This window comes from Cheilinus undulatus, linkage group 6 (genome assembly GCF_018320785.1).
Source record: "Cheilinus undulatus linkage group 6, ASM1832078v1, whole genome shotgun sequence".
Lineage (NCBI taxonomy): Eukaryota > Metazoa > Chordata > Actinopteri > Labriformes > Labridae > Cheilinus > Cheilinus undulatus.
In genome coordinates this window covers 25,339,960-25,352,539 of record NC_054870.1, presented here as the reverse complement: position 1 = coordinate 25,352,539, position 12,580 = coordinate 25,339,960, and the positions used below count along the sequence as shown (strand labels likewise).

Genomic DNA, 12,580 nt, shown 5'->3' with positions numbered 1-12,580 from the left:
ACAGCAACTTAAAACATCAACGGAGGTCTGTGAACTGACAGAACACATTTCCCACAATTGTCATCACCAGGTTCATCAAATGGACCAAATATCTGTTTCTAGGCATGTGACAGCTAAGCTTGACAGTATACTTACACACTAGAGTGTGTTATAATGTAATGTTTCTAAATCTAGGATAACATGCAGAAAGTCACAGTGGATCCTAAATGGACTTCAGTCAAAATGCAACACACAATCATTGGTTTTTATTTGCTTTAACAAACAGTAAAGGTCTTAAAAACAACTGAATCCTCAACTGGCATCTTGATGGTACGTTGAGAGGAGTTATCACAGTGAATAGAAGCGTCTTAAGGACCTTTTCTGACAGAGATTGATAAACTATTGTGTCGTTGCCCTCACCTGTGGAGCCACACAGGCCATGGGACAGCCAACCCCTGCATGCTTGAGTCACGAGCTATGTTCTCGGCTAAACTGTCCCCACTGTTAACCTGTTACTCCACAGAGTGAAACCACGTTTATGTCATCCTCCTGATCACCCCTCAGCTGCAGCAGGCTGCTTCTGCTCTCCTGATAGGGTGTCAAATACTAAGTCGCTCTCCTGGCTAATCCTGTGTCACCTCTTTCTCCTCACTGCTCTTAAAATACCACAACTTCTCTGATGTAAGTCTGCTGTTGTGCAGCAGCACAGCCGTAAGCCAGTGGATGACATAACTGAAACTATACAGTTCACTTTGTATTCTATGTTTGTGTGTCACTGTCATATAATGTGGTACTGATATTCGTCAAGAGCCGGGGTACTTTCTTTTTCTGTGTTCTTTTGCGCAGCAGGGAACTTGCTTTGCATTCACAGTGGAAAACGAGCAAAAGTTGGATTCAAACATTTGAAGCATTTTTCTTAAAGTTTAACTTTTACCATCTTTTTCTGAATAAAGTCTTTACTTCTGTGTTTTCCTGCGTTATTTGGCTTCCATTCAAGGCAACCACAAAGAAACAACTAGAATTATTATTATTTTTTTAATATCTGGCAAAATATTTCTGTATTCTTGATACTGGATGTACTAGACATACAGTCATGGACGACAGTATTGGCACCCCTGGAATTTTTCCAGAAAATACACAATTTCTCCCAGAAATTGTTGCAGTTACATGTTTTTGGTATACATGTGTTCATTGCCTTCATGTGCAATGGTGCAACACAAAAAATCTGAAGAAAAAAGACAAAATTGACATAATTTTACACAAAACTCAAAAAATGGGCCGGACAAAATTATTGGCACCCTCAACTTAATATTTGGTTGCACACCCTCGGAAAAAAATAACTGAAACCAATCACTTCCGATAACCATCAGCTTGCTTCTTACACCTCTCAACTGGAATTTTGGACCACTCTTCTTTTGCAAACTGCTCCAGGTCTCTCAGATTTGAAGGGTACGTCTTGCAACAGCAGTTTTAAGATCTCTCTATAGGTGTTCAATGGGATTTAGATCTGGACTCATTGCTGGCCACTTCAGAACTCTCCAGTGCTTTGTCTCCAACCGTTTCTCAGTGCTTTTTGAGGTATGTTTGGGGTCACTGTCTTGCTGGAACACCCATGACCTCTGACGCATACCCAGCTTTCTGACACTAGGCCCTACATTGCAGCACAAATTTTTTTGATAGTCTCCAGATTTCATGATTCCTTACACACAGTCAAGGCACCCAGTGCCAGAGGCAACAAAATAACCCCAGAACATCCTTGAACCTCCACCATGTTTGACTGTAGGTACTGGGCTTTTCTTCCTCTTCTCCATGCTTGGTGTGACACACACAGGCACACAACACAAAGGTTGAGTCAACTTTTATACATTCTAACTGGCTTCAGGTGTGATTTCTAGATTGCCAGCACCTGTTACTGCACAGGTGAGTTTAAATGAGCATCACATGCTTGAAATAAAATTATTTACCCACAGTTTTAAAAGGGTGCCATTAATTTTGTCCGGCCCATTTTTTGAGTTTTGTGTAAAATTATGTCAATTTTGTCTTTTTTCTTTGGATCTTTTCTGTTGTTCCAATGCACATAAAGGCAATAAACACATGTTTACCAAAACATTTGTAATTGTAACAATTTCTGGGAGAAATGGTGTATTTTCTGGAAAAATTCCAGGGGTGCCAATATTTTCGTCCATGACTGTATAACCAGCCACAATTTGGTATTCCTAGATGTAGCCACAGAACATTTCCGGTCGATTGCAAACAGGCCTGGGGCATCCCACCCTCTCTCTGAGCCATAGGATTCCCATCCCGTCATCCTATCATCCCCACCCCTCTCCAACAGGGACTCTACCCTCCACTCTGGCAGCAATCAGACTCAGACTCAGTGAACACTGCAGAGCTGGACGGGACAGGATGCGGATGTGACTGCTGAACATCAGCCAATCCCACGCACACAATGACACACTCACACAATCTTTGGATAGAATAGTTCATCTAAAGCACCTGATATGCTGTACATGTTTCATGAATGAAAGTGGCAGCACATGTTCAGCTTCAAGGTGTTTGAATGAAATGTATTGAAATCTTCACTGAATTTAAGGGACTTGCTTTTTTTTTTACAAGTGTGTAAGATCTACAGTTTCCTCTCTGCAAATACAAAGTTTACTTCTCAACCTCAGCAAACATCAAAGATTTGTCATACATTTTGTGCAAGAGGATACAATAAAATAATAAGGTTATATTCTTAATATTGAACATTTTACAAACAGATGTCTAAACATGTTGTCAAGTATTAAGTATTTAAATTGGCGTTGCAGTTATTTTTGATCAAACATTTGTTTTACATATTTGACATCTTGCATACAACACATTTTTATGCCAAATCCAAAGGTTTTTTGTTTAACCTCCTGAGAACTGAGCTTTTATATGGGATAAGTAGGACCTGATAAATTAAAACATCAGCCTAGTCTTTGAAGATTTTTTCTTTCCAAAATACTTACAAATCCCCCAAAACTTTAAAGGAATAGTCTTCAGTTTCAGTGAAAAAAGTATTTTAAAAAAGTACCCCAACATTTCTGTTAATAGTTCCAAAATGCTTCATTGAAAGTTTATCATAAGCCTAAATATTCCAATAAATATTTCCCTAAAAAATCCAATGTATATTCCTAAAAGTTTGAAAAAAATTCCCCCAATTTCAAAGCAAATTCCTCCTAAAATTATTCGCAAATTCCCCTCAAAATTTGAAACGCATTCCCCAAATTCACTAAAAAATATGGAAACATCCAAACAAATTTCCTGAAATGTCCATGAAAATTCTTTGAAATTCAAAATACACTTCTGTTAAACACTTCTAATAAACTCTCCAAAATATGCAAACAGATCTTATAAAATTCCAAGAAAATTCCCAAGCAAATCTCCATTAGATCACAAATAAATTTCACCAATTTCCATGAAAATGCCCTGAAAAATTCAAGGCAAATTCTCCTAGCTATTTTTAATGAAACTATACAAATATAAATATACAATCATATCCTCTTAATATCCTTGAAAATACTTTAACATTTCCAAGCAAATTTCATGAAATATCTAAAAAACAAATTCTTCAAACATTTCAAGCAAATTACTGAAACATCAATGGCAATTCTGGACAGTTATCTAAAAAATTCTTAATGCAGTAATTTTTGCTGTGTTGTACAAAAGCCAAAATGTATGTTCCTCATATGTAGATTTAGGGTCCTAGGAGGTTAAAACCATGGCAATCTTCTGTAAAAGCTGTAACAACCATTAAATACATGAAAGAAACTATACAAAGAATTTCCATTCACACTTTTGAAACAAGATGTTTTACCTTGAAAAATAAAAGAAGCCGTGTGTGGGAAGCTTCACCTATCTTCAAAAGCTGAAACATGACTCAGTTTTGAAGAGATTAGCATGTAAATGCCACACTGACAATGACAAGCAGAGGACCACAACTTTATGCAGGAAGTACTTCACAACCTTTTCAACATCTGTAGACACAAATTACTGACAACATTTGCGCATGCAATTCATTACTTTTTGCAGGAAGTAAAATCTTTCTAATTTGTAAAGAATTGTGACTGCTACATCAACAGCCTGTTTTACAGAGACTTTTTGTATCTGAATGGTGGAGTAAAAATCCTATCTGAATCCAGTCTGCCTGCAGTTTCCTGTTCTTATGAAACATGATGTGGTAATAATTGCAGTGATCCCCAGGCCCTTCTGTGTCTTCACTGTACTGTTTGATAACATTTTTATCTGGCAAACAAGGAAACAACTATGGATTTTGAAGAAAACAGAGGAAATATGATGTGTTTTACTTTGCGAACCTATTTATTGTTTACTTCTGAAAGAGTTGATAAGGAGTTGATACGCAAAGGGGCTAGGAGCAAGTGTACATAACTGTTAATGTAGCATGTCTTAGTTGAAACACTGGTATGTCAAACATGATTTTTTTCCACACTGTTACTGTAAGTCTGTATTGTTTCCACCTAAAACACACTGACTTCTACATTTTTTCTCCTTTTTTCTAGGGAAATGAAGCCAGTTACCCCCTGGAGATGTGCTCACATTGTAAGTATTTTGAATCTTTGCTTGCTCTAGTTTCACAAGGCTCAGTTTTGTTAAAAAGGACAGCATCTAAAGCTCTGTCTGACATATCCAACCTTTTTCATCTCTGTGAAATTAGCAGATTAAAAAACAACAAGGCATTAACTGTGCAAAACAGTACCCTTTCTAAATCCGTCTTTGCTAACCTAGCACAAAAGTAAGGACATTTATTTTTGGTGGATTATTTATTTGTTGTAATAATGCTTCTTGGCAATAAATCTTATATATCTTATATTGGAAAGCCCACTTACTTCCTTTTTCAATGGTGCCACATCTGTAAGGAACATACATTTGTGAGACGAGCAGCAGAGCTGAGTATGTGGGTTGCACCCTACAAAAAAATAGCCAAATCTTCTCTGCCAAGGCTAAACAGCTTATTTTGCTGTTTATATTGACTCTTGTTTTGTGCAACAGCTTATTTTGCCATTGACTGTTGTTCGGTGGATTGGATGATTGAAGTCTAAAGAAACAAGGAATATTGGCAATTAAACAATGAGTTCATTTAACAAACAGGAGCCTCAGTAGTGTGTGGAAGAACCATACATAGCCACAACAGCCTGACACCTCCTCCTCATGCTGGTCACCAGCCTGGTCACACACTGCTGTGGGATGTCATCCCATTCTTCGACCAGTAATTGTCACAAGTCAGTCAGTGTGGTTGTGTTGGTCACTCTGGCACCGGTAACCCAACCAAGCTGATTCCACAAGTGTTCAGTGGGGTTGAGGTCAGGATTGCTGACATCCCCAAATTCTGGAGATAGTCACTGATAAACCCCTCTCTTGGAGGATAGAGTTCGGTTCCAGACTGTAGAGATATGCGGTTTCAGAATCTTGTCTCATCTTGATATCTTTCTACATTGTGATTGCCTCCAATGAAGATGAGCCTCGATTTTCCAGTGAGGGTGATGCTGCCTGACACATCACACTGCCTTCACCCAAAGATGTTACTCTATTGGTGCAGCAGTTAGCACAGCGTCTTCCACATCTTATCCACACTTTGATCCCACAGTCCAGCTGCCATATGCAGAATCTAGACTCACTGCTGAACACAACTGTCTTCCACATGTTCAGATTTCAGTAAACGTGTTGTCGACACCAGTAAAAATGGGCCTGACAGTGAGGGCCAGTCGTGGCAGGCCTCCTGGCAGTCTTATGAGAGCAGAGATTGGCTGCGTTCAGTCTGTTCCTGATAGTCTGGGCAGAGAGCAGTGGATCTTATCGTCCTGCATTCAGGCACCAATCAGGCACCTGGTTGCACAAAACAAGAGTCAATATAAACAGCAAAATAAGCTGTTTAGCCTTGGCAGAGAAGATTTGGCTAATTTTTCATTGGCGCAACCCACATACTCAGCTCTGCTGCTCATCCTAAAAATGCATGTTCCTTACAAATGTAGCACCATTGAAAGTAAACAGGCTTTCCAACAGTATGTGTTTAATCAGCAAGAAGCATTATTACAACAAATAATCTATCAAACACACATTGCCCTATTTTTTGAGCTAAGGTTGTGTATGTATTATTAAGTATGTAAATCAACTAGTGTTAATGATTTTCAGGTATTACATAAATCCATTTACACATCATTTTATCTTTAAACAGTATCCATGTTTAATTTCCTGATTAGCACTATAATATTTATGGGTTAATGCCTGACAATGTGTCCAATTATCAGGGATTAATGGACAATGTGGAGGCCTGAACCATCCTCCGCTGCATGTTGGATGGTTGCCTCCGCAAAGTCCATTAATCCCTGATAATTGGACACCTCGAAGGGCATTAACCTGCTTATACCATGGTCACTTGCCAATGTTAAATAAATAATTAATAAAACTACTAATTTATAATTTCATACGTTTTGTGATCAAAATAGAAAGTTTTACTAAAACAACAGTTCCTTTCCCCTAGCAATGCCTGAGGGCCTGACTAGTAACTGGAATAGCCATTCCAATCCCATAACAATCTTAGGGAATGTAAACGTTATTCAGTGCTCCAGTAAATAGGGCGGGCCATAGATACGAAATCACAACGGAACAAAAAAACTAGACTGCCAGGCGCACTTTCTGAACGGATTTATCAATGAAAAGACATGAAGATGAGGGAGACTGAGAGTCATCTGTGATCAGACCATAAACCTGTATGTAAACATGAACAGTCATCTGATAGAAAGCTTAGTTTTCGGAGACCAGCTGTTTGAATAAACAGAATGAAACCTCCTGCATTACAAGGTCACAGAGGTGAAACGGAGCTGTCCACGCCCTGCAGGTGCTGATTGTCCGACAGACACGTCAATATTTATTAGATATTATCATGCCGGTTTGTCAGAAGTGTTTCCTTTGGCTCTACAAAGAAATAATGGCTCTTCTGACAATAGTTTATAGCAGAACAAGAGGGAAGTGATTTTTTTGCGACACTCACCTAACGAAGCAACGGCTAACAGCTGCTGCGCATTAATTTGGGACTATGTAATGATTGTTTGACCGGAACTACTTGTAAAGTTCGAACAGTGTCCATTTATCAGAAATTAGTGGACACCAATGGAATTTCCAGAGCCAATCGGAATAGAGTATTCACCAAGACCTTGGTATAAGAGAGGCTAATACAGCTACAACATGAGATCCAGGTGCAATTCTAGAAGGTGCCTGTTTTATTGTGATTCTATTTGCTGGTTATCTTTTCTGTTTTATTTTTCTGTTTAATTGTTAGTGAGTCTCTGACATCCTGAAGGTTTTTTCTTAAAATCCTACTCTTATAATGTTCATGTTTACAAGATGTCTGCCCTTTAAACATCTTTGCTCTCTGGAGGAGTAGAATATGACTCACATTTCTTTTTTGTCCAAACAATTCACCCTCACTACCTGGTGATACATCAGCTTGATATCCCTGCTCTGTTTAGTTGAAAAAAAACCTCAGAGATGCAGATTTCTCTCTCTTTGCTGTGGTGAAAAAGGTTCTACAATATTGTAAAAACCTGCACTAGAATTATTTCACTGCTAGGTACATTTGATGAGCAATTAGACGACTAAGGGTCCCTCTGTATTGTAGGTGTCCTTAAGAACCAGTGTCACTGTTAAGATGACTCATCCTGTCTCACTTTAAGTCATGTAAAAAAAAAAAAAAAGTATATTTAAAATATCTTGTTACAAATGTTGTCTGCAATATAAAGTGTATGTATGCATAATAAAGATGAATTTCTCTAGAAGAGTCTGCTTCTGAAAAATACAAACTTGTAATAATTAATAGACATTACTACCTAAAGGAACAGCATAAGTACAGGAGAGTTTCTTGTACCATGTTTAAACTGTTATTACCATTGTATCCCTGTTGTCCTTGTGTTGCCACAAAGTGGCATATTATATTGAAAATGGCTCTTCTCATTAAAATGGTCAGAGCTGTAGCTTTGACTTGGATTGCACAAGTATAGCAGGAAGGGGGCAGGACTTTGGACTGCCAGCCAGCACTCGTCTCCCCTCTTATGCCAGTCTGCTGAGAGGAGGAGGTTTTGGACTATGTATGACCCTGAACTGAACCCATCAAGGACCTCTGCATTCAGTGTGGGATATTTAGAGTCTCTTCCATCATGTCTCTCGCCTTACTTCTTTTCCTGTCCTTATTCACGGCTGCCATCCAGACAGTCTGCCTGCCTGTCTCTGCTCTGATTTCTCTTTTTTAGGGTGCTAAATAAGTGGCTTTACAATAATAAATCCCCAAAAATGTCCAATGACATTAAATTGTCACTTTAGAATAGGAAAATGATAAATTGGTAAACCAAAAGTCTTAAACAGGGGAGATTGTGTGCTTTATTTTTATTTAATTGTGCAAGAAATTAAAATTCAGTTCACATTTTTACTTCTCTTCTTCATCAAACTTTATTTTTTTTTGCCCTCCTCTGTTTCCTAGATTGTCTTTTTTTCTCTCTCTTGAACTCTCTTTTGCCTCCTCCCTCTGTCTGCCTCACCCACGGCTGACAGCAGCTGTTCAGCTCATCAAGTGTTTGGACAGACAGGCAGCATTAGCAGTGAGGAAATTAGCTTTAGCCTGCTGGTTAGATAGATTCACCTCGCTGCACCTCAACCTTCCTGCCCTGAATGTGACTAGAGCCAACACAACCTGCTCACCTGTACCTGCCAACAGATAATCCTGCACACTGTTTGTTGCCGTCAGCAGGACAGACAGAGAGTTTGGAAATCCAGGAAATCCTTTGATAAGGTGGATTGTGATGTAATATAACATAATACTACGCTGGAGGATGCTAAGTCTCTATCCTTGTGTTATTTTGTTGCAGCGTCTTACCCTTGTTTTCTATCACTGAGCTCAGATCAGACAAAATGTAACGGCCTACTTGTTGGAGTGTGAACAATATGACACAAAAACCACACAGACACACACCTTTGTTCACATACTTTGCTTAAGAGCGTGCACATGCCCACTCTGCTCTGCCACTTTCTTCACCCCCCCCCCCACACACACCTCACCACATCACGCTCTTACTGAAACACAGCGGCGAGCCTGAAACCATAGCAGGCCTGTCTGCAGACGCCCAAAATAAACGACGGACGGCTCGTTGGAGTTCCTTGTTGCTATGGGGTTTCCCTGAAGGCAGGAGCCAGGGCCTCTCTTGGTGGGTTGAGTTGGGGGGTTTTCTCATAACTACGCTGCTATAAATACACAACATCAGTGCACTGCCCAGCTTCATCCTTGGCTGGGTCCATGCGGGTGAGCTTTACATTATCAGAGCGGGCAGAGCAATCAGACTAATGCACTGAGAGATGGAGAGTACCCACACTGTGCTGCTGTACGACCCTCTATTATCTCAGGGCCACATAGGATAAAACTGAGGCATTAAGATAGAGAAGTGTGCCTGTTTGTGTGTGGACTGCCACCTCCCCTTTTTTAAGACTTAGAAATGACCTAGTTTTTCAGTTTATAGCTGACAGAGACTGTTCTGTGGACATCTGTTAAAAAAAGAAGGAAAAACTAGATACTCTGTTTGAATTTTGATACTTATATAGTTTAGCTTATTTCTAACTTTCAGTGACTTTCCACATGTGTAAAAAAAGGTCTGTTTGTGCTAAGCTCAGAAAACAGCTGCGTATAAACAGTTTGGTTGTCACAAAGCCAGAATTTAAACTTAGATAGGAAAACAATCAAATGATAAGAAACCTGTTCTTAAAGCACAACAACAAAGAGATAGCTACTACTAGTAGATGTTCAACCTTTGGGCCAAATGTAGTATTATTCAAAGGGAGCACATTATGGAACAGTTTCTAAAGTTGCAGTTAACAAATAAGTGGTCAGATTTTTCGTGGGATATTTGCAATTTCTAGGAAGACTAACACATTCAAAAGACTTAAAAAAATAAGTAAATTTAATGTTGCTCTGAGGCAGGAATTGTTATTACAAGTAAAATTTTTCTGAGTTGGGTTAGGTTGAATGAATTTGGTAAGTGGATTTTATAATCGCAAATGCCGTTGCAATTAAAAAAGTATCTTGAGTGCCATGACCATGAATGTTTATTTTTCCCTCCTATAAGTATAGATTTGGGCACCGTTTAGTTACTGGTACCCCTTTAAAGGTATCATTTTAGCACCGGTATTGCAAAAAACAGACGAGACCCAAACCCTGGGTGCAGTCATTTCAAACAGAGATGGTCCATTGCAGCTCACAGCTTATGTGAAAGCCCCAGACAGGCAGGCAGAGATGCTCTGCAAAAAGAGTGCAGACTTGTTGTATGTTGCTGTTGTTTTACACAATAAACTTGGAGAGTGAAGAAGCATGTTTTACCTCATTGCTGTGCGTTACATTAAATACATTGACACAAACAGGTGACATTTGGCTTGTTACCTGGCTGCTCTTTAGTTGGACTGAAACATACTGAACACTGTTGTACCGTGATGTGTAGTCTAGACAATGCTCCACCCTCGTCAGTACACCCCCGTTATGCTAACTGGCACCATGTCATGTGTCAAACTCATGTAATTACTGAGCTGCCATGTAACCTTCTCATGTTTACCCACCCTCACACCTTATCATGTGTGTTTGGGGGGCTCTGAATGGCACGCTCCATCTATAATTATCAGCAACATGCCAAGTGAGTCTCTCAGTATGTCAGCCTCCTTCCCCTGCTTGTCTCAGTTCTGGTCTTCGTGTTAATGCAGTCACATGTCTCCATTAATGTGCAGAGCTAGTGTGTTTAGAGGACACATTCATTAATGACATTTTGGGAACACTGTGTTTGTATTTTAAATGAAAATTGGGGAGGAAAAGCCAGTGGCACCTAGCAGATTTTTGTACTGCTGTCAAATGGATAGCTTGAGCTGGCTGACTGTTGGCTGAGTTGCAGGTTCAGGAGGCATTTATTGGACCCCAAACAATTGTGATTGTTTATTATGACAAATTCACCTACATGGAATAATGTACCTACTCTTCAAATCTGTTCTGATTACATGCTGTGTTGGAGTTACATTTCAATTTGACGTTAAGTCTTGAAGTACCAACCACACTGTGCTGTAACACTGCTGGAGAAAGGTCTGAAAGAATCATAGTAAGGCACTAAAGGGGAAAAATGGTCTGAGTTATATGTTTTTCTTGAAGCCAATTAGACTCCTGTGTGGTAGTATAAACCCAAGGGTGCAGTAACAAAGCACTGGCATTTTAGGGAAATCATTTGCACAAGGGGAGAGAAGCCTGGGCTTGGAAATTACAATTTTTTAAAAGGAATATTACAAATTATCTTGAAAGACCTAAAGTGTAAGACACAAAGATACAGAACTTAACACTTGCCTCATTTGACGATCCAAAAATAATGCAACTGCAATTGTTGCGACAGATGTGTGTTGAAGTTTTTTCAATTTTACAACTATAAACATCAGCAGTGAAACAACAGTTTTGAATTTGATGCGAGCTGCAACTGGAGGTCAGAGTAGAGAGACGAACAGGGGAGTGACATTTGCTGTCTTCGGTTTGTTGAAGACCAGACATGCTGCTACGTACAAGAGCCTGTACCAGGAGCTGTGTTGCATGCTGTCAGGTAGGGACTGATCCTCATGATGTCATAGAAGAAAAATTGCATCTGTGCATCTCCTCTATCACTGCATAGCAGCGACTTTGTCCGATTAGACGTGTAAAACGGCAAAATGGCAGGTTTAGATTGAAGATTTCAGACAATAGTTAGTTTTAGGTCTTGAGTTGTATTCGTATATCAATTTTCAATAAATAATTTATTTTTTTTAATTTAAAAGAGGAGCAGCCTGTTGTTTGTTTGTTTTTTAATTGTATGATGCTAACTTTTTCTGACCCTTTTGGGTCTCACCCCTAAATATTTCATATTGCTGAAAAAAAGACTAAAGCTAACACTAAAATAAATAAAAACCAAACCAGAACACAAGCACTTTTGCAGTATAAAACTAAAAACTAAACTGAAATTAAAAACAGAAGTAAAAACTTATTTAAAATGAAAAACTAATGAAAAATCCAAAACAATTATAACCTTGCTGTACAGCACCGTCCTTTTAATTGAAACAGAATAATTGGGCAGTCTGACCCGTGGCTCTTTCTCTGCATGTCATTCCCTACTCCCTTATCCCTGTTACCAGCTCTATCCACCGTCTTATCAATATAAAAGCCCCACAATAAATCTCTAAAAGAAAGTCGCAGAGTGGCCTGTCGCAGGTGGTCGGGAGGTTTCAAACTCATGTCATCCCAGATCTTTGGTGTGAATTGAGCTTAAGGCTACAGGAGAAGATTTAAGAAGAGCTGCGGACCAGAGACCATTTGGCTACTATCACAGCATTTTTTATGATAATGTATGCTTGTGAGTCTTTGTGTGACAGATACAGAGTGAGCCTCCTGTGTGCTTTCACATGGTGATAACATACATAAGCACGTGATTTCATGTACCTACCTCATAAACAATCGTTTCAGTGTTCCGCCGTCTTTCCTGTGCATGTGTGTCTGTGTGGGCAACTTTGGGGGGCTAACGGGTTC

At 39.3% G+C, this 12,580-nt stretch overlaps 1 protein-coding gene across 1 annotated transcript in view; it reads left to right on the top strand.

Annotated features, from left to right (window-relative positions):
• ppp3r1a (protein phosphatase 3, regulatory subunit B, alpha a) overlaps window positions 1-12,580 on the top strand; it is a 37,672-nt gene that overhangs the window by 10,471 nt on the left and 14,621 nt on the right. The window contains exon 2 of the mRNA XM_041790018.1: window positions 4,524-4,563. Within this exon, the coding sequence (XP_041645952.1) occupies window positions 4,524-4,563 (40 nt within the window). The remainder of the gene's footprint in view (window positions 1-4,523; window positions 4,564-12,580) is intronic.